Source organism: Orcinus orca, chromosome 8 (assembly GCF_937001465.1).
Source record: "Orcinus orca chromosome 8, mOrcOrc1.1, whole genome shotgun sequence".
Lineage (NCBI taxonomy): Eukaryota > Metazoa > Chordata > Mammalia > Artiodactyla > Delphinidae > Orcinus > Orcinus orca.
This window is the reverse complement of record NC_064566.1, coordinates 8,570,179-8,592,287: the sequence shown is the minus strand read 5'-3', so window position 1 is coordinate 8,592,287 and position 22,109 is coordinate 8,570,179. Positions and strand designations below refer to the sequence as shown.

The 22,109-nt window shown below is 47.9% G+C and overlaps 1 protein-coding gene across 3 annotated transcripts; it reads left to right on the top strand.

The window, feature by feature from the left end:
- The first annotated feature begins 8,930 nt into the window (after positions 1 to 8,930).
- Positions 8,931 to 21,504, top strand: LGALS12 (galectin 12). 3 transcript variants are annotated; one of them, XM_004264250.4, is made up of 9 exons: positions 8,931 to 9,015; positions 10,741 to 10,829; positions 10,924 to 11,137; positions 11,962 to 12,081; positions 12,643 to 12,681; positions 13,322 to 13,348; positions 13,974 to 14,062; positions 15,541 to 15,691; positions 16,156 to 21,504. In XM_004264250.4, exons 1-9 carry the CDS (start codon positions 8,947 to 8,949, stop codon positions 16,300 to 16,302), a joined length of 945 nt encoding a protein of 314 aa, XP_004264298.1. In that variant the 5' UTR covers positions 8,931 to 8,946; the 3' UTR covers positions 16,303 to 21,504. The 3 variants fall into 3 exon arrangements, with proteins under 3 accessions (XP_004264298.1, XP_049569486.1, XP_004264299.1); XM_049713529.1 differs by having other exon boundaries at positions 15,541 to 16,278; XM_004264251.4 differs by lacking the exon at positions 13,322 to 13,348 and having other exon boundaries at positions 8,932 to 9,015.
- Positions 21,505 to 22,109: the final 605 nt, after the last annotated feature.

Below are 22,109 nucleotides of genomic sequence, written 5' to 3'. Positions count from 1 at the left end.
GCCCAGGAACCTGCGCGGGGCCGGGGGCTGGGGGGCGCTTTGAGAGGAATGGCAGGGAAAAGCGGCGTAGGAGGCGATTGGGGTGGAAAGTAACAGAATAGTTTCTGTAAGACTCAGAGGTGGCATCTGATGTGGCTGGAGAAGCTGAAGGTCCACGGAGCAGACAGAGGAGCGACATCTGGAGATAGGGGTTGAGGCCAAGTTAGGAGGGCTTGGGGAGGTACGCTCAGGAGTTAAAATCTTGGGCGATTCAGACCAGATCGAGCGATCGATAGATAATCTTTTATATGTTTTTATTAAAATTATATACATAATATGTAATATATATACAAAAGAATCCATGGAATACATGTAGTTATGAAACATGACGATAAAATTACCACCCGTGAAAACACCATCCTACTAAGAACCGCAACACACCTAGCACAGAGGCTCCTCCTACCTGTGTGTTCTTCCCTTATCCCATATGCCAGCCCCACCCTCACCTCCACCCCCATCCCCCAGAGGTCACCTCTCTCCAGTCTATCATGCTCTTGCTTTTTAAAACTTTTAAAAAATCTCTTCTTTGTAGTCCTAACACGTTGTTTCGTTTTGCTTATTTGAAGCTTGTAATAATCGTATCACACACAGAAAAAAAAATCGTATCACGCTGTATTATCTTCTGCAATCTGCTTCTTTTAAAGTTGTCTCTAGGGCTTCCCTGGTGGCGCAGTGGTTGAGAGTCTGCCTGCCGATGCAGGGGACGCGGGTTCGTGCCCTGGTCCGTGGAAGATCCCACATGCCGCGGAGCGGCTGGGCCCATGAGCCATGGCCGCTGAGCCTGCGCGTCCGGAGCCTGTGCTCCGCAACAGGAGAGGCCACAACAGTGAGAGGCCCGCGTACCGCAAAAAAAAAAAAAAAAAAGTTGTCTCTATAATACATACACATTGCTGTACAGATCTGTAATTTGTTTCCCGTGCTGGAAAATATTCCATTATGTGAATAGACCACATTTTATTGATATGGTGATAAAACCACTTGGTTTTGTTCTGTTTTGTTTTCTAATTTGGATTTAGAAAACTATTGAAAAGAACCCAAATTGTATCCTGGTGTATGCATGCAAGAGAGTCTATAGGATTTAATAGCTAAGCCGGTACGAAAATATTCCACTTTACAATAGAACACTAAAACGTTTTCCCAATTGGTGGTACCAATTTCACTTCCACCAGCAATGTGTAAGAATTCTTGTTGATTACATCTTCACCAACACTTAGTACTATCTTACTTAATTTTTCCAGGTGAGTGGATGTAAAATAGTACTTCACTGAAGTTTTAATTTGCATTTAACTGATCGCTAATAAGATTGAGACCTTTACATGTATTTATTAGTCATTTAGACTTCCTCTTTTAAAGAGTGCCTGTTCGTGTCTTTTGCCCATTTTTCTTTGGAGTTGCTTTCTTACTGATTTGGAGGAGCTGTTTATATATCCTCGATACTCATCTTTAGTCGGTTGTATTTGTTTACACGTATTTTCTTCCAGTTCCTGGCTTGTCTCTTCACTCTCTTTATGAAGTCTTTCGATGAAGAGAAATTATGGACTTCAAAGAAGTAGAATTTACCAATTCTTTCTTTTGTGGTCAGCTCTCTGTGTCTTTTCATGAAGTCCTTCCTTGCCCTGCAGTCAGAAAAAGATTCTCCTGTATTTTCTTTTTTTTTTTTTTTTTGCGGTACGCGGGCCTCTCACTGCCGCGGCCTCTCCCGTTGCGGAGCACAGGCTCCGGACGTGCAGGCTCAGCGGCCATGGCTCACGGGCCCAGCCGCTCCGCGGCCTGTGAGACCCTCCCGGACCGGGGCACGAACCCGCGTCCCCCGCATCGGCAGGCGGACTCCCAACCACTGCGCCACCAGAGAAGCCCCTCCTGTATTTTCTTGTAAAAGTTTTTAAATGTTGTCTTTTCCGTTTAATCAACCTGGAGTTGATTTTTGTGTATGTGTGAGGCAGACATCCAATCTGATTTTTCCCTGTATGAATAATCATTTATCTCAGCATCACTTACTGATAGTTTCTCCTTCCCCCGCTCCGTGATGAGCAAGACCACCTCTGTCACGTGTCAGGTTTTCATGGACGAGCAGAACGTTGCTGGCTCTATTCCACCCCACTGGCAAATGTGTCTGTCTTTGTGCTACCATCATGCAATCTTTACTACTATACCTTTATGACAAATCTTAATATACGGATGTCTTCAGATTCCCCCTCCTTATTCTTCCTCAGGAGTTTCTTGACTCTTCTTGAGCTTTTTCCCTTCCATAAACATTTCAGAATTAGCTTGTCAAGGTGCTCGAAATACTCTCTTGGCATCTTGATTGACATTACACTGAATCCATAAATCAATTTGGCAATTTTGACATCTTTACAAAATTGAGTCTTCGATCTATTACGTATTATGTCTCTCTATTTGTTAGGACTTCTTTAATGTATTTCAATGGAGTTTTATAATATTCTTCATACAGAGCTGATCTTAGGTGTGTATTACATTTTTCTCTCTATTCATTTGGAAGTTTACACTCTATTTTTTTATTTATTGCCCTTGAAATTTTAACATTCATGCTCAAAGTCTAAAAGTAATATCCTGAACACCCCTCTGAAACAATGTGAGGGCCTTGGGATGCTCCCACTCCAATCTGCCCCTTCCACGCTATTTTAGTTCTGCCCTTTTTTAACCCCAAATTCACATTATTATTATTATTATTACCATTATTATATTATACAGACATTTGCTTAGATTTGCCCGGTGGGTCCCTCTGAGGTCATCTTTCTTCTTCCTAAAATATAGCCCTTTGAAATTCCTGTAGTGAACATCTGTGGGTGATTAACTCCTGGCTCTCATGAGGTTCCTGGCATCGTGTGAAGGAACTGAGGTGGAGCAGTGAGCGCCACAGGGCTGTTCAGGCAGCCAGGCTGGGCAGGAGGGCTGGGGGGGGGATGGGCTCCTACTTCTGGAAGGGCCCAGAGGGAGCTCCAGGTACCTCTCTGAGGGGCTTCTCCATGGCAGAGAGCGCTGGAACACTTTCTACTACTTGATAGAAATAGTGCACACTGTTTCTACCAAGGCTCCCACTCCTAAGACTAGAACTGCCCAGAGCTAGAGCGAGTCCATGACAGCCCCCATAGCTTGCCTGGGACCTGTCAACCTTGTTCCTCACCCCTGCCCCCAACTACAGTAGCTCCCACCACCCCTGCCATTCAGGGTACTGTAGTAGGACGGTGCCCACAGGAGCAGACTGTGCTCCCGCACTTCCAGGCCATTAAGCCATACATTTCTCCCCAGGTGAATAGTATAGGAGATCAAAAGCTGTGCACTGATTGAGCTGTGGTTTTGGATTTGGGTTTTTCGTTCGGTTGATGTTGGTTTTGGTTTGGTTTGGGTATTTTCACTTTTTATTACGAAAATGTTCACACACAAATAAAAATAGAGGGAACAGAATAATGGGCCCCCATTTACCTTTCACCCAGCTTCTCCAGTCATCAGGACATGGCCAGTCTTGGTTCGTCTATATCCCCACCCGCTTCCTCTACACCCAGATTATTTTGGAGCACATGGCAGATGCCTTAGTCTTTCATCTGTAAATATTTCACTACATATTTCTAAAGGATACAAAATAAAGATGAACACAATATCATTAGCACATTTTAAAACATTCTAGCAGTTCCATGTCCTCAAATAGGCAATCAACATTCACGTCTCCCTGACTGTTTGTACGTTGTTTAACTCTTTTTTTTTTGAACCAAAATCCAAATAAAACCGTAAGTTAGGGACTTCCCTGGTGGCGCAGTGGTTGGGAGCCCGCCTGCCAATGCAGGGGGCGTGGGTTTGAGCCCTGGTCCCGGAGGATACCACGTGCCGCGGAGCAGCTGGGCCCGTGTGCCACAACAACTGAGACTGAGCTCTGAGAGGTCTGCGCACCGCAACGAAGAGTAGCACCCGCTCTCCGCAACTAGAGAAAGCCCATATGCAGCAATGAAGACCCAACACAGCCAATAAATAAATCAATTAAGAAAATTTTTAAAAACCCCATAAGTTAGAACTCGTTGATGTGCCTCGTACTTTCTTTAACTAAAGCAGGAGTCAGCAAGCTACCCATAAACTACCACCCACTGCCCGTTTTTGTGTGGCCTAAGTGCTAAGATTGGTTTTATACATTGTTAAATGGTTTCGAAAATAAAAGAATATTTGCGTCATGTGAAAATTATATGAAATTCAACTTTCAGCATCCATAAAGTTTTATTTGAACATAGCCATGCCCATCGTTTACATATTGTCGATGCAAATTTCCCACTACAAGGTCAGGGTCGCATAGTTGCTGTGGCATCTGAGACTTCATGGCCTTCAAAGCCTAAAATATTTACTCTCTGGCCCTTTACAGAAAAAGTTTGCCAACCTCTGATCTTATGGGTTTCTCCTCCACCTTTTTTTTCCCTTTTAATTTTTTAATTGAAGAAACTGGGTCATTGGTCCTGTAAAGTCTCCCAGCATCTGAATTTTGCTGCTATTGTTCGAGATGATCATTTGTGCCCTGTATCCCTGTACGCTGGTGGTTAAGTCTAGAGGTTCAATCAAATTTAGGTCAGATGGCTTTTTCTTCAAGAGGATGTCATTAGTGACGATGTGTTCTACCATCAGGAAGTAAATATGTCTGCTTCTCTTTCTTTGTGTGATGTCAACAACCATTGATGATCAGTGCTAAACAGGGTTGAGTTTCAGTAACCAAAAGTGATTGGAAAGTGATAGGAACTGCCTGGGATATTATGGGGTCTTCGACCCATCAGAGAAGAGAGAGTCAACATATATGCGCAAAAGCAGTGGTTGGAAAAAAATCAAGCTACTTCAGGTTTTGAGTTGAGATTCCGTAATAAATATATGATCCGCGGGGGAGGGAAGAAGTTCAGTAGGAAATACATCAAAGTAACAAGAAGTGTCGTGTTAGCTTACTGAGGTTATGGGTGATGCTTTTTCTTTGCCCGATTTTATATTTCTAATCAAATGGTTCTATCTCTTTGGGGGGAAAAGATAAATAAAAAGAAGCTGGCTTTGTCCTATTGGTTCTCCCCTCCAAGTGTATGTCTTCTCTCTCCAATTAGACTGGAAGCTCCCTGAGAGCAAGATTGATTGTTGATCCCTTTAACGTCCACAGCACCCAGTTATGAAAAATTGTTGCAGCCACTAAAACTCACTTACAGGGCAGAATAGCACCAAAAGAAATTGAAGCTGTTTTCTCAAGAGTATATGAACATGCTTTTAGGCAGTAGCATCCATTCCTTCGAAAACACTGACTGGACATCCCTGGTGTCCAGGCTCCATCCAGACTGATTCCTGTGCGCCCACCTCCTCCAAAATGGTCTTGGCTGAAATTAGCCAGCTTGCCACCGCCCCAGATTATACGTAAATCTTCTCTGTTTTTCCAGAATCTTCCCAATCTTTTTTTTTTTTTTTTTGGCAGTACATGGGCCTCTCACTGTTGTGGCCTCTCCCGTTGCGGAGCACAGGCTCCGGATGTGCAGGCTCAGCGGCCATGGCTCACGGGCCCAGCCGCTCCGCGGCATGTGGGATCTTCCCGGACCGGGGCACAAACCCGTGTCCCCTGCATCGGCAGACGGACTCTCAACCACTGCGCCACCAGGGAAGCCCTTCCCAATCATTCGATTCAAGATGCTGGAGTCACTTTTGGGGGCCCTTTCTCCTTGTCTCCCTTATCCAGGCAGCTGTTGGGTTCTGTCAATTCTTCTTGCCTAGTATTTCTCCTAATTATCCTACCCTCTGTTCCAGGATGATGCAAAACTGGTCCCGAGAGAAAGAGGATCCATGAGAGTTTCCAGATAGAAGGAATCAGACAGAAGAAAGGGGTGGAGATGCAGACCAAAGTAGGTTAATCTATGCATTAGTCCCTCCCTGGGCCCAGAGAGTTACACCCATTCAGGAGCAGGGACTGTGAAAGAGGCTGCTGGACCATAGAAAGGGGGAGAGTGGGGCACCTTGAGATCCCTGAAAGTGGATTATGTTTCCCAGGCTATTAACTGGTAATGGACAGATATCAATAAAATTGCCTCAATTACAGTCTGTGGCCAGCTAGAAGAGTATAGGGACAATTTTGTGCTTGGGCCACAATTCCACACCTGCTGGGAGAGACAGAGAAGGAGGCAGAGACAGGACAGGAGCCATAAACCATCACCTCTTATAGTCATTCAGTCTTTAAATAGATTTTGAGCACTTCCTCTGTGTCAGGCATTTGCTTGGTACTGAGAGTGTAAGAATAACTCTCCCTCGTGGAACTTATAGGTGGGGAGTAGGGGGAATGGGAGACAAACATTAAACAATTCTTTTTTAAAATATTTATTTATTTATTTGGCTGCGCCAGGTCTTCGTTGCATCATGTGGGATGTTTTGTTTTGTTTTTTAGTTGTGGTATGCGGGATCTAGTTCCCTGACCAGGGATCGAACCCGGGCCCCCTGCATTGGGAACGCGGAGTCTTGACCACTGGACCACCAGGGAAGTTCCAAACGATTCTTCAGTATATAATGACAAGTTATGTTAAGTGCTCTGAGGAAAAAGCACAGAATGGAGGGACTTGGGAGGATGGGGTGGGAGGGTGCCCGTCTGGGGCAGGGGAAACCCACCTGCCAGTGTCAGGGTCACCATCAGCCCTTTCCTGGAGCTCTCCCACAAGTCCCCCCCTCACTCTGGCTCAGGAAGAGGAATTTACCCCCCTGTGTCCACCCCAAGACAGAACAACAGACACTAAGACCCTCTCTTATGCTGGAGCCTCTTAGATCAGATTCAACAAGTTCTGGACATGTGCTTTAAGCCAACCAGGTCCCTCCCAGTTGTCGAAAGCTGGGGTCACCTGAAAAGAGAAATGAAATGCACCATCCCCCTTTCTTCTGCTGCCTTCCCACTGCAGGCCCTCAGCATCCCCCTCTCCCGACTGCTGCAATACCTTGGAGTTTCAAAAAGAGAACAGTTATAACTACTCTTCTGTTATGGGCTGAACTGTGTTCCCCACCCCCAAGTCATACGTTGAGCCTTAACCCCCAGTACATAGGATGTGACTGTATTTGGAGATAAGGCCTTTAAAAAGATGATTAAGGTAAAATGAGGTCAAGTAGGCGGACCCTAATCCAATATGACCAGTCTCCCTACAAGAAGAAACTAGGACACAAAATCGGCAAGCCAAGGAGAGAGGCCCCAGAAGAAAACAACCCTGCTGACATCCTGATCTGGGCTTCTAGCCTCCAGAACTGTGAGAAAATAAACTCCTGTTGTTTCAGCCACGCAGTCGCTGGTATTTCGCTATGGTGGCCCTGGCTCCTCAATTCACAGAAGAGGCGCTGAGGCTGGGATGGGAGTGGGGGAGGGGCACCATTGGGGCCCTACCAGGCTGGGACCAGGACCCAGATCTGACTCCCAGCGGCAAGGCCAGCCTTGTCCCTGCCCAAATGGTTTCTCCACCTTTCATTTCTCCTCCTTCCTCAATGCACCTCTGATCAAATTTCCCGCACGAAACACCTTCAGCCACGCAGCTCCACCTACCCAGCAGGATCTGAACAAACACCTTGGCTCTGTATCCCAAGCCCTGCCGGTTTGGACCTCAGTCAGTGCTTCTCAAACATTAACATGCATCAGAATCACCGGGAGAGTACGTTAAAATGCTGATTCCTGGGCGCTGCCCCCCAGTAGTTCTGGGGTGGGGCCCTTGCATTTCTAACAAGCTTCCAGGCAGCCCTTCAGTAGCACAGCTAACACACGTCTTTCCGCAGCACTGCCCAAGTACTCGCCAAGTAAGCAGCCGCTTACTTTTCCCTCACCACCCCGTGCCCTTGAGCCTTTGCCCAGCCTGGCCCTGCCAGCAATTCCCTGCTGCCACGTCTGACGCTGTGGTCAGATCCTGGGGCCTCCCAACTCAGGATAAAGTTGAGAGGTTGTGCTGCTTTTTAAAGGGAAAGGCTTATTGGAATTTGAACCAGAACCGGAATGATTCCAGTCCAGAGGATCATAGGGGAGCTTGAAAAAATCAAAAAGGCAGAAATCTAGACCCACCCCCAGATACAGACCTCCCTTCGAGACAGGAGACACGCTACTGTGATCACCCTTTTTATATACAGATAATCGAAGTGAGCCCCAGAGAGGGTCAGTGACTTGTTCCAGGGCACACAGCACATTAGAGCAGAAGCTGAGCAAGAACCCAGGTCTCCTTCGGTGCAGCTGTGTGCTCCCCGCTGCCCACCACTCCCTTTTCTGAGCCTAAGACGGTCTTCTCTCTCCCTGCCTTTTCTCACCTCTCCCCATCCCACTTTCTTGTGACCCCGTCTGGGCCCCGGCATTTCCACCCAGTGCTGAAATGGAGCCCCCAAGGACTGTAAAATTTGCCAAAGGGAGAAGAGTGGGGAAAGGGGTGGGGAAATGAGGGAGAGAGACGGAAACCTTTGTGGGGAGGGGAGGGGAAGCCACTCATTTGGTGTCCCGGAAGCTGGGGGCGGGGCTTCTCCTGGGACCCGCCCCCGTGTACCATCACCCCTGCCTCTGACCCCTGGAGGGCTCAGGCTGCAGCCCGGGAAATCACAAACCCCGCTGGCCCCAAAGGAGCCCGCCTCTGGCTTCCCTCTGCGACGGGCTCTGTGCTTCAGACCCTGAGGGTTAGTTAGTACAAGCTACGCGCCCTTCAACACGGATCTCTTCTGACACCCAGTCCAGCCGGTGGGGCTGGAGCTGGTGTGGGGCGCTGGACAACTGCCCTCCCAGACCTGCTCCAAGCACCATTAGGAAGGACCCTGCCAGGTGCAGGTGAGACTGACAGCTGGGAGAGCTGCCCCAGGCATTTAGGACCTGGCTGGGAAAGGTGAGTCAGTCCAGTGGGGGCAGGGCTCCTGGAATCAGGACCTGCAGCCCAAGTTGGAGGCCCCCCCTCCACCATGTCGCCTGGAGAAAAACTGGACCCGCTTCCTGACACTTTCATCCTGCAGCCGCCAGTCTTCCACCCGGTGAGCAGCCGCTCGGGTCCAGAACCTCCTGGGTCTCAGGGCTCCCCCTTCCAGCTGGGCCCGGTATCCCGGGTTGGGGGCTGGAGAGGCCCTCAGTCATAGGTCCTGTTTCCCTGGCCCCTGCCCATGGGCTCTGGAAGGCCATCCTGAGCTTAGCAAAGTGGCTGACAGCTCATTCCCACTCGCGTGTCAATGACTGCTGGGTTCACAGGGTCCTTGCATTTTAAAAGTAGTAGGGCCTGGAGACAGAGTGGTGTCCCCTACTGTACGATGGGTGGCTAGGAGGGTCTGGGGGAGTGCGTAGTATCATTGGGGGAACACTGATCACTAGGAAGGGCAGGCTCATCTCCAGCCTGGGAGTCAGGTTGGAACCTCCAAGTGAGAGATGGTGTTGGGGTTTCCTCGATTCCTCCTTCAGCCCAGTGCCCTGCAGATTTCCTGAAGCCTGACAGTGCTTTACAGAAGGTTGAACTCCCAGCAGACTCCACCCTCCCACTAACGAACACTAATTATCACTTTCCCTTTACTTGGTCCTCGCCTCCCAGGAGAACTGCTTTGGCTCAGTTAATTACAGGCCAGGCCCAGAGCCTGGGAAGCAGGAGGGACTGACGTGCTGAGCCTGGCTAAGCTGTGGGTGCTCTGACAGCCCGGGGTCTCCCACACTTCCCCAGGTGCCTGAGTGATGGGATGAAGCAGCCGCCCAGGTTACAGTGGCTCCTTGCTTTGCAAGCTGCGAAATCCCACCTGGAGGGCAATGCTGTTGGATCTCAGCTCTTTCTGGGCAGTTCAGGCTTCTGAAGCCTGCTGGGAGTTGGAGAACACCGCACGAGGCCCAGTCCTGAGATACTGCCCAATGAGTACCTGCTGCACATTCACATTTATTCTGCACACACCTGCTCAGAGCCCACTCTGTGCCAGGCCAGGCACTGAGCCTGGAGAAGCGAAAGACAGGGCTTCGGCTCTGAAGGGCTTGTGCCTTCCAGCACGAACCACCAGCCGCACGGCTCCCTCGAAGCCAGACGGCCGAGGGCCAAACTAGCCACGCCAGGGGAGAGCATGGCGAGGGAAGGAATAATGCAGGCACCAGAATGGGTGATGCTTGGAGAAGGTGTCAGAGCCTGGAAAGTCAAGTTAGATTTCACAGGGTAGAAGGAGAGCAGAGGAAACACCCCAGCAAGGGTCAGGAGTGGTCAAAGTGTACGCTGTATTTTAGGGATGCCAGGGGAAAGGTGAGCTGGGAAGGTAGGCTGGGGTCATTATCAGGTATCTTTCCAGGTGTCCATATCAGGGTCTGCGCTCAGATCCCAATCTGTCCACCCTTCTGCCTCCCACTTCCCAGGTTCTGGCCAATAAACAGTCCCTGGGAAGCCTCGACACCAGGCTTCTGGAGGCCAGGGTGGCAACCGGGGAACAGTAAGCCTCACTGGGGGCGCTACTGTGCCCTAGGAGCTGGGGTAAGGGGCTGGACAGGTGCTCCAAGGGGGCAGTGGGGCTGAATCTGGTTTGCCCGTGAGTGTGGCTTTGATGTGTGATGGTCCAGGAAAGGGGAGAAGATGGAAGAGAACACTTCAGAGAAAACTAATTTTTCCCCATTAGGACATTTTCAGTTTGGGGTGGGAGCGCTGAGTCTTCTTGTTCCTCTTTCCTCCCCACCGCACCCCCCGACCCAGGGGTCCCTAGGCCCTTTCTTCAACCCTGTATGGATGGGTTTATCCCCTTGTTCAGGTGGTTCCTTATGTCGCGACGATTTTTGGTGGCCTGCGAGCAGGCAAGATGGTCGTGCTCCAGGGAGCGGTTCCTCTAAATGCACGCAGGTAAGGGAAGTGCTCGGCAGGGCTCCCTCTCTACCTTCAGGGTCTCCGGGAGTCTCTGACCGCAGGTGCCCTTTGGGGGCCTCATCTCCCCTAGGTTCCAGGTGGACTTCCAGTGCGGCTGCAGCCTGCACCCCCGGCCAGATATCGCCATCCACTTCAACCCTCGCTTCCACACCACCAAGCCACACGTCATCTGCAACACCCTGCGCGGCGGGCGCTGGCAAGCCGAGGCCCGGTGGCCCCATCTGGCCCTGCAGAAAGGAGCGAGCTTCCTCATCCTCTTTCTCTTTGGAAATGAGGAGATGAAGGTGAACGGAAGGGGAAATCAGGGAGTCTAGAACTTGTGTCCCTCTGCTTCTCTTTCCTTCAGCCAAGTTCCCCATGTCACTGCGTTAGCGGTATTTCGGGGGATGGCGCACAGAGTCCAGTACCCAGAGGACCAAGGAGCTGCCAAGCCCAGTCCCAAGCTGCCCTGGGCCCACTTGGCCCGATACAGATGGCAGCATTCAGCGGGCCCTATGGTGCCGGCCCTGCAGAGGGTGCCACTGCTACCGTCACAGGGAGCGTCTAGAGAGCGCCTGCAGTATGCCGGGCGCTGTTCTAATCCCTTAAATATTAGCTCACTGCATCTTCACAACAAGCCATGAGGAGGGCACCGTCATTCTCCCCGTCTCACGGAAGAGGGGGAAGGGACAGGGAGAGTGAAGCCTCAGGGCTTCCACCGCTGATGTGAACTCCTGCCAGGAAGATCTTCAGACTTCTCCAGGGGAGAGGGAGCTGGTGGGAGCCAGCAGTGGAGGGGGGCACCTGTGGGACAGGGGTCACACAGCCTCCGGAGGCTCCTCACCTGTGGATGGTGGGGAGGGCTCGGGGGCTGCTGCTCCAGCTGCTGGTGGGTCAGCTGAGAGGCGAAATGGGGCCAGCATGGGGTGTCAGTGGCCCGGAGGGGCGTTGAAGTTGCCAGCTCCCCAAGCCTCGGGCACCTGGTCTGTAAAACATGCCTGCCTTGTAGAGTTGGTGTGAAGTTAAATGAGGAAAATTCCAGAAAGGATGTTCATGATGCCTGGCACGTTAGTATGAACTCAGGACCATCAGCTGCTGCTGAGCCAGCCTAGTCTGTCTGTCTCTCTAGGTGAGTGTAAATGGACAACACTTTCTCCATTACCGCTACCAGCTCCCGCTGTCTCGTGTAGACACCTTGGGCATATATGGAGACATCCTGGTGACGGCCGTTGGATTCCTGAACATCAGCGTAAGTTCCCTTGGGGCCAAGTCCTGGGTGGCAGCAGCCTCTGACTTCCCCTGATGCCTGGACAGGCCCAGGACCCCCTCCCGCCCCAGACAAGCCCTGTCACACCAATTATAGCCAAGGTGGAGGGCATCCATCCAGGTGTTGGACACGAGGAGGGGTGAGGTGACCACAGAAGGTGGGTCCAAGAGCCTCGGGCAGAATCCTAGCCTGGGCATGGGGTCTGGTCAATGAGGAGCAGTGGCCAGAGGCAGATGACTTGGAGTCTTGGACCTGTGGGGTATCATTCCCAGCTGAGGAGCTGATTAAAAATGCAGATTTCTGAGACCCGCCATCAGAGATTCTGATTCAGTAAGTCGGAGGTGGGGCCCGGGAATCAGTGTGTTCAAAATGCCGGGTTGGAGAAGCCCCGACGAGGCCTCGGGGAGAGGAGGAGCTCTCAAGGCCAAAGCTGGCCTCTGCCCCCTCCCAGGCACAGGAGGGCAGGTGGGAGCGAAATCAATCAAGCTCTGGGGCTTGCAGTGGTCCCGAATCTGGCCTGCTGCTTGTTCTCTCTCCTAACAGCCATTTGTGGAGGGCGGTAGCGAGTATCCGGTTGGACACGTGAGTCTCCTGCGAGCAGGGTTGGCCCTCGCGGTCCCAGCCACGCCAGCTGAGCCACTGACTCTCCCTCCTCCCCCAGCGGGACCCGCCCCTCGCTGGGCTGCTGCTCATTTTGCACAAGGCCCAGCTGCCCCCTCCCTCACTGTGCGGTTGCCATGGAGACGGCTGGCCCCACCTCAGTCCCTGGGAGCCTGGATTTGCCTCTCCCAGCACCAGGGCCAGCTCGGGAGGATGGCTGGGGGAAGGCTGGCTTCCCGGAACGGGCAGGGCCCCAGTCTTCCTATCAGAAGATCCGTCTCAATTGGAGCTTTCAGTTCTTAGCATCCCTGTGAGGTAGTGGGTTGGCCAGCAGGGCAGAAGGGGAGAGGACGCGCCCAGGGACTTGCTCAGAGCCACAGAGTGCGTGCATGACAGGACCGCCCCCACCCCACCCCACCCCCGTCCAGTTCTCCTGCATTATTCCAGAGCTGGTGTCCATCTGAATTCAAGAGGGCCCCACTGGGGTTCCAGTCATTTCCCTGTATTATCTCTGAGAGGGGCAAACCCCAAATATCCCCATTTTTAAAGAATAATATCGAGGTTCCCTTTCAATGAGCAAACACCATGTGGCCTCCATGTCCCCTTTTTCTCTCCTTGACAGCCTTTCCTGCTGAAGAGCCCCAGCCTGGTGAGTGACCTCCCCCTTCTCGGCCTGGCAGAGGGACAGTCCCTCACCTGCTCCATCAGGAGTGGGAGGGCACCCCCTCCCACTCATATCCCATATGCTGGTGGCATATGGCCTCAGCATCAGGGTCTCCCCTTCTTTATAGGAAACTGCAGGCTATCGGTGGGCCAGTCGACTTCAGGCTGAAACTCCAGCGTCATTTTACCCTTTCTCCATTTATTCTGCACACAATTATCTGATACTCTCCTGTGCTAGGCCCAGAGCCAGGCTCTAGGATGGAGGGACAAATCAGTCCCAGCACCCCCCCCCCAGCTGCCCACAGGCTGGTAGGGGGGCAGACCAATGAATGAGCCATTACAGTTTGGAGCACAGCATTAGGGGCTCCCAGCACGGGGGCTGGGCGGGTGGGGGGTAGGCCAGAGAGAGCCGAGTACTGGAGACAGGCCTGCAGTAGGTGTTTAATAACTGAGCAGAAGTGTCTCCTGGATGCAGGCCTAGAGGCAGAGATTAACCAGCCCTGGGGCTCCCTGGCCCCTGAGGGCAGCCCATGAAGCAGCTCCTAGGGGCAGTATCCCTCCCCGAGCCCCTCTGTGAGTCCCCCTCTCAGTCATCTCCCGTGTTCCCTCAGGAGGTGCCCTGCTCGCGTGCCCTTCCCCAGGGTCTCTGGCCCGGACAGGTCATCATAGTGAGGGGGCTGGTCTTGCCGGAGCCAAAGGAGTAAGTATGCAGAAGGAGGGGCAGGAGGGGCATCTCTGTGCCAGGCATAAGCTTGATAAACATCGCCGCTTTAACCCCCAGCACCACTGCTCAATCCCCATCCTCCAGATCAGGAAACAGAGGAGCAGAGAGCAGAAGTAAGTTGCCCAAGGTTGCAGGGCTTGTGAAAGTCTGATCTGGGGTCGGGTCCAGGGCTCTGGTGCCTTCGTGGCACCAGCAACTCCCACTCCGGGAGTATCTTCCCTGTCTGTGCATGTGGTCAGGCCAACCAGCCTCTCACCGCAGGTCCCAGCTGGAGCCTCAGGAAAGGCCCTTTAAAGGCACAGGCTGAGACCCAGAGAGAGGATGTGACCTCCCACAGTGCCCTGGTTTAGGAAACACAGCCAGGCGACCCCAGAGAAGAGGCCCAGTGCTGGGAGGTGGGGACTTGGAGGGACGCAGTAACCAAGTAGATGCTTCCTGACTTCTCCCATAGGGGGTGCTCATGCTTCATTTCCCAAACCTGCAGATTCCACACCACTTAGACAAGTGTCTTTCTCGTTCCCTTTCTTTGTTTCTTTCCTTTTCCTTCTTTCCTTTCCTTCTTCCCCTCCATCCTTCCTTCCCTCCTCCCTTCCTTCCTTCTGGAATTGCATTGGATTTCATGGCTTTTCTGGGCCAAATTTCCTGGGTTTGACTTCTGCTGAGGACACTTAAAACCTGTGCAGGGCTTTCCTGGTGGCGCAATGGTTGAGAGTCCGCCTGCCGATGCAGGGGACGCGGGTTCGTGCCCCGGTCCGGGAAGATCCCACATGCCGCGGAGCGGCTGGGCCCGTGAGCCATGGCCGCTGAGCCTGCGCGTCCGGAGCCTGTGCTCCGCAACGGGAGAGGCCACAACAGTGAGAGGCCCGCGTACTGCAAAAAAAACCCAAAAAACAAAAAACTGTGGTCTTGGCCAAGTCGCTACACCTCTCTTAGCCTGGAGTGCTGAGTTCCCCCATCAGAAAAAAAGGAGAAAGATAATCCCACTCTACAGGGAAAATGAAAAAGTTCCCAGTGAAGGAAAGAACCCCACTCCTCCCCAAGCTTGGAGCCAGGAGACCAGGTGCTTATCTTAGCTCAATTCACATGGTTATTATTAGTGACACAGCGAATGATTTTACTGCTGTCTCTCTCAAGGGCCATGATTCACGTGTCCTCAGAGGCCAGGCAGGTCACGTAGTGAGGCACCAGGTTGGGAATGTGGTGAAGTGGAAAGAATATTTCCATAGATCTTCTGATGCCAGATCTTCTAATTATTTAAAAGAGAAGCTGAAAGCTATCTTTTACATAAACTTTCTCAATTTTTGAAAATGGTATTACTTTAAAGTTGAAGAATGGCGTGGACCAGCCAGAACATTTCTACAGGTTAAGTCAGCCCTGGGCCACAGACATCAAGGCTTAGCACCGCCCCTGGCACTTAGCAAGCCTTCAGCCCCTTCTCCGGCCCCTTTCCGCAGTTTCACGCTCAGTCTGCTGGACGAGGCCGCCCACGTTCCTGTGACGCTCAGGGCTTCCTTCGCCGACAAAACTCTGGCCTGGGTCTCCCGCTGGGGCCGGAAGAAACTGATCTTGGCCCCCTTCCTCTTCTACCCGCAGCGATTCTTCGAGGTGGGTCAGAGCCAATATGCCTGGTCCCTCTGGGGTGGAGTGCAGAGCCACATTCCCATCCGGGAGACTGGGGGTGTGTTGGGGGCGGGGCAGGGAAGCCAGTGCCCACTGGGGGAGAGGAGATCTGGGCTGGGGATCCCATGCCCAAAAACCCCTCTTTAATTAATCAGGGGGGGCCCTGGCCTCAGCATTATCAAAAAGCCCCCCTAATGACTCCAGTGTGCCGCTGAGGTTGAGACCACTCGTCCAGGGAGAGCAACGACCCCTTTTACAGATGGTGAAACTGAGGCCAAAGCCTGGGCAGATCCTTGTGGAAGGGCTGATGATGAGCTGGGCCCCTAGTCCTGGTCTTTTCCACCACTGGGTGCCCCATGGGTGCAATCTTTGTGTCCTTGCCAGGTGGGGCATCAGGCAGGCAAGGGAGGGTCTGGAAGCCTGCAGAGCCCCATGCCCTCCTTTCCCAGGTTCTGCTCCTATGCCAAGAGGGAGAGCTGAAGCTGGCGCTCAGTGGGCAGGGCGTGGGGGCCACCACCCTGGGCCAGCAGGCCCTGGAGCGGCTGCGGGAGCTGCGAATCAGTGGCAGCGTCCAGCTCTACTGCGTCCACTACTGAGGAGGGATCCAGAGAGCCCAGCCAGAGAAGAAGAGGGCCAGCCTATAGCCGGGGCCCCACCGGATGGCCCCACTCTCCTATCCTCATTAAAATCTCCACCTGCCAACAGGGTGTCAGGCCTGGCTCACTTCTGGAACCAGGAGCCTGAGTCTGCAGGTGCTTTGGACCCCACAGCAGAAAGGGGGCACAAGAGTGTGAAGGCTCCGGAAACTCTGCAGTTCCCTCCACCAGGAGCCTGGGATTTGTCTATGCCTCCTTTCAGGGCCTAGACGAGGAGGCAGGCTTTGTAGCCCAATGAAGGTACTCCAAAATGCAGCGGCTTTAAACATTTAGATGTTTATTTCCTTCTCATCTAAACAGAAAAATCGTCCAGGTCAGTGGGGCAACTTTGCTCATTATGGACCTTCTGGGTCATCCTAGTCATCATGCCACCACCCCCCAGGGCATCAGCATCACCTGCATGGCAGAAGCTCAGTAGCCACCACATCTAGGTTTCAACCGCTGAGAAGGCAAATAGAGAATACGGACAAGGTCCATCTGATATCATAAGCCCGACCTGGGATTAGCACACGCTATCACTCACGTCTCATTGGCAAGTACTCAGTCACGCAGCCACGTTATCTGCAAGGGAGATATCTGCAAGGTCATCCCTCCACGGGAGGACCACGTGCCTGGCCATAGTTCTACTCCTGTGGTTCCCGGAATATTTGGTTTGTTTATACTTTACCATCTTATTTTGTGTTTTCTATTTACCATTGCTATTTTTCATCGTATTTTCAGCTTTCAGACTTGCTATTGGATTGATAAAGTCTTCTTTATCACCCTCCCCCTTTTTTTCCTTATGCTGATTTGGAAGTTGTAAATTCCATTTTATACTTCTAGTGGTTGTCCTTACTCTTTATTTTATTTTTTTAGTTAACACAATAAAATTGACTTTGGGGGGGTGGGTAAAATTCTGAGTCTTAACATATACGTAGATCTGTGTGGCCCTTACCACAATCAAGATATATAACAGCTCCATCATTCCAAAAAATGCCCTGGTGTTATTTCTGTGTATTTGCACCTCCTCCATCCGCTCCCTTAACCCCCAGCAACTCCCTGATCTGCTCTGCATGACTCTATTTTGTGTTTTTGAGAATGTCATATAAATGGAATCAGGTAGGATGTGACCTTTTGAAACTGATTTCTTTCAATCAGCATTACCCTTTGGAGATTAATCTAAGTGGCTGTTTGTATCAGTGACTCATTCCTGTTTATTACTCAGTAGTATCCCGTTGTACCACAATTGACCCACTGAAGAACATTCGGGTGGTTTTCAGTTTTTGATAATTAATGAATAGAGCAGCTAAAATCATTTGTATACAAGTCTTTGTATGAATGTAACTTTTCATTTCTCTTGGGTTAATACCTACTAGTGAGATTGATGGATCATATGGTAAATGCATGTTTAACTTTATAAGAAACTGTCACAATTTTCCAGAGTTGTTTCAGAGTAGTTTTGGGAATTTTGCTTTCCCACCAGCAATCTATGAGATTTCCAGTCGTTCTGTATGTTCATCAATGCTCATAATTGTCAGTATTTTTTATGTTAGCCATCTTCATCGGTGTGTAAGGGTATCTCATTGTGGCTTTAATTTGTATTTGCCTAGTGGCTAAAGGTGTTGAGCATCTTTTTATGTGCTAATTTTCCATCTGTGTATTCTCTCTGGTGCAGTGCCTGTTCAGATCTTTTCTCCATTTTTAATTGAGTTGTTTGTTTTCTTATCACTGACTTTTAAGAGTTTCTTTATATAGGCTGGATAAATGTCTTTTGTTAAATATGTGGTTTGTAAGTAATTTCTCCCAGTCTTAGCTTATCTTTTCATTCTCTAAACAGTTTCTTTCACAGAGCAAAAGTTTTTAATTTTGATAAAGTCCAATTCATCAATTTTTTCTGGAATCGTATTTTTGGTGTCATATCTAAGAAGTTTTTGCCTAATGAAGATTTTCTCCTTTGTTTTCTTCTAAAAGTTTTATACTTCATAGTTCACATATAGATCTATGATCCATTTTAAATTAATTGTTAATTATGTTGTGCAGTTTAGGTTGAAGTTTTATGAGGTTTCTTTTGGTTTGGTTTTTGCATTTGGATGTCCAATTATTCCAGTAACAGTTTTGAAAAGACTATCTATCCTCTGTTGAAGTGCTTTTGCAACTTTGTCAAAAATCAATTGGCCATATTTGGGCAAGCTTATTTTTGGACTCTATTCTGTTCCATTAATCTGTGTGTCCGTCTCTTGGCCAATACCACACTGTCTTGACTACTGCATCTTTGTAGTAAATCTTGATAATGGGTAATGTAATTCCTCCAACTTTATTCTTCTTCAAAATTATTTTGACTCTTCTTGATCCTTTGCCTTTTCTTATAAATTTTAGAAGCAGCTTGTCCATACCTACAAGATATCCTGCAGGGATTTTGAAGGGAATTGCATTAAAATTTATAAAGCAACTTGGGAAAAATTGACCTCTTTATTATGTTGAATCTTTCAATCCACTAACACAACAGGTCTTACCATTTACTTAGGTCTTTGATTTATTTCATCAGCATCTTCTAGTTTTTAGCATACAAATCCTATACATGTGTTGTTAGATTTATAGCTAAGTATTTCATCTTTTTAGGGTTATTGTAAGTGGTATTTTTTAACTTCAGTTTGCAATTGTTTATTGTAATTACATAGAAATATGATTGATTTTCTATATATATAGAAAGTGTTTTTGTCTATTACACAGAATCTTTTACATAAATCTTTTACATTTGTCTGTGAAAAGGGGCAATTTTACTTCTTCCTTTCCAATCTATAAGGCTTTATTTTTCCTGTCTTATGCTGGCTAAGAATTCTAGTGCAATGTTGAGTAGGACGAATGAGAGTAGACGTCTTTGCCTTGTTCCCAATATTAGGGAAGAAGCCTTATAATATTAACTATAGATTTTTTGTAGATGCCCCTTATCAAGTTAAGGACATACCCTTATATTTTAGTTTACTGAGAGTTTTTATTATTATTACTATTATGATGTATTTATCACAAATTATTATGAATGGATGTTGAATTTTGTGAAAGGTTTTTTCTGCATCAAATGATATGAACATTTGTTTTTTATTCTTTAGGCTATAAATATGGTGTATTACATAATTGATAATCAAATATTCAACCAGACTTGCATTTCTGTGATAAACTCTACTTTGCCGTGGTGTATTATTCATTTTGAAAATATAGACATACCTCATTTTACTGTGCTTCATCTTATTGTGCTTCACAGATATTGCATTTTTTAACAAATTCGAGGTTTATGGCAACCCTGTGTCATGCAAGTCTATCAGTGCCATTTTTTCCAACAGCATAATTTTTTAATTAAGGTATGTATGTTGTTTTTTAGATAGAATGCTATTGTATGCTTAATAGACTACAGTACAGTGCAGACATAACTTTCATGTGCACTGGAATACCAAAAGATTCCTGTGACTCTCTTTATTGTGATATTCGCTTTATTGTGGTGTTGTGGAACCAAACCCACAATATCTCTGAGGTATGCCTGTAGCTGGATTTGATTTGCTAAAATATTTTTGAGGATTTTAACATCTGGTTTATGAAGGATAATGATCTCTAATATTACTTTCCTGCACTATCATTGTCTGTTTTTGGTATCAGGGTAATGCTGTCCCCTCCTCTATTTTCTGGAAGAGTTTGTAAAAATTGGGGATATTTCTTTAATCTTTCATAGAATTTGCCAGGGAAGCTATCTAGACCTGGATATTTCCATTTGGAAGATTTTTAATGAAAAATTCAATTCCTGTAATAAGACATAGAAATAGGCTACGTATCTATTTCATCTTGGGTTGGTTTCGGTAGTTTGTGTTTTTCAAGAAATTGGTCCAGTTAATCTTAGTCATCCAATGTATATATGTAGGTAGAGTGCATAATATTATTTTCTTATCGTTTTAATGTCTGGGGGATCTTTAGTGAAAGCCCTTTTTTCACTTCTGATATTGGTAATTTGAATCTTTTTCCCTTTTTTTAATTGACCTTTTCAGAAAAACAGCTTTGGCCCTATTGATTTCCTCTTCTGTTTTCGGTTTCCAGTTTTATAGATTTCCACTCTTATCTTTATTATTTCCTTCTTTCTGCTTGCTTTGGTTTATTTTGCTCTTTTTTTCTAATTTCTTCAGTTGGAAGCTCAGAATACTGATTTTAAACTTTTCTTCTTTTCTAGCACAAGCATTTAATACAATAAATTTCTTCTCGGCACTTTAGCTATAACACACAAATTTTTATATTTTGGGTTTACATTTTGTTCATTTTAAAATATTTGCTAATGTCCATTGAGACTTCCTCTTTGACCAATGGATTATTTAGAAGTATGTCATTTAATTCCAAGTGTTGTAGATCATTCTGATATCTTTCCGTCATTGAGCTGTAGTTTAACTCACACTTTGTATAATTTCAACTATTTAAAAATTTTAAATATTTTCTTATGATCCAGAATATAAGCTTTAGTGAATGTTCTGTGGACCCTTGAAAAGAATGTGTACTCTGATGTTGAGTTGAGTGTTCAGTAAATGTCAATTAGATCCAATTTGTTGATGGTGTTTTTCAGTTCTTCTGTATTATGGCTGGTTTTCTGGTCTACAGGTCCTATCAGGTTTTCAGAGAGGAATGTGAAAGTCTTCAGCTACAATTGCATATTTATCTATTTCTCCTTTCAGTTCTGTCTGGTTTTGCTTCCTTTATTTTGAAGCTCTATTGTTCAGTGCATATCAAAGTGTGTTTTAGATATGATACTGTTTCTCCAGGGAAGTGGAGGCATTTTGTATATTAATCATGTAGAATAAAAAAAATACTGTGCAAAAAACTTTGGATTATTATGTTGTGCAGAAAAAAAATGACCATGCTAGTCCTGAAACAGCGATTCTTAGAAAAGGCTGCTTGCAAGGTTGGTCTTGGCTAGTATCTGGGAACTTAACTGGTAAACAATTCCCTATACTGACATAAAACATTCCTAACTATTAAGAGTGGCTCACTGTGCCTAAACCGTTTATATTAAAAATATAGTTTATGCTGAATACCCAGGTTTCTTCTGGGAATCTAGAATTTTGGTACATGCTAGGCAGAGGGTGCCTGTATTACTTACCCTTTATAAAAGCCTGAATTTCTAGACTCAGAGAACTTCCCTGGTAGGCAACACTGCACATGTCACAACTCATCAATGGAAGAATTAAGCACATCCCGTGTGAATGCACTGGAGAGAACTTTGGAAGTTTGCCTTTGGTTTTCTTCTGGACATCACCCCGTGTGCCTTTTCCCTTTGCTGATTTCACTTTGTATCCATTACTGTAATAAATCTTAGCTGGAAGTATGACTATATGATAAGTCCTATGAGTCCTTCTAGTGAATCACTGAACCTGGGGTGGTCTTGGGGATCCCCAACACATATGTCTTCTTCTTAATGAATTGACTCTTTTGTCATTTTGCAAAGTCCCTAGTTATCCCTTTACTCTGAGGTCCACTTTGTCTGATATCAATATAGTCACTCCAGCTTTCTTTGATTAGTGTGTGTATGTTGTATCTTTTTGGCATCCTTTTACTTCTTTTTTTTTTTAACTGGAGTATAATTGCTTTACAATGTTGTGTTAGTTTCTGCTGTTTGTGGATCAGCTATATGTATACGTATATCCCCTCCCTCTTGGACCTCCCTCCCACCCCACCCACCATCCCAGCCATCTAGATCATCACAGAGCACCGTTTTACTTTTAACCTATCTGTATCGTTAT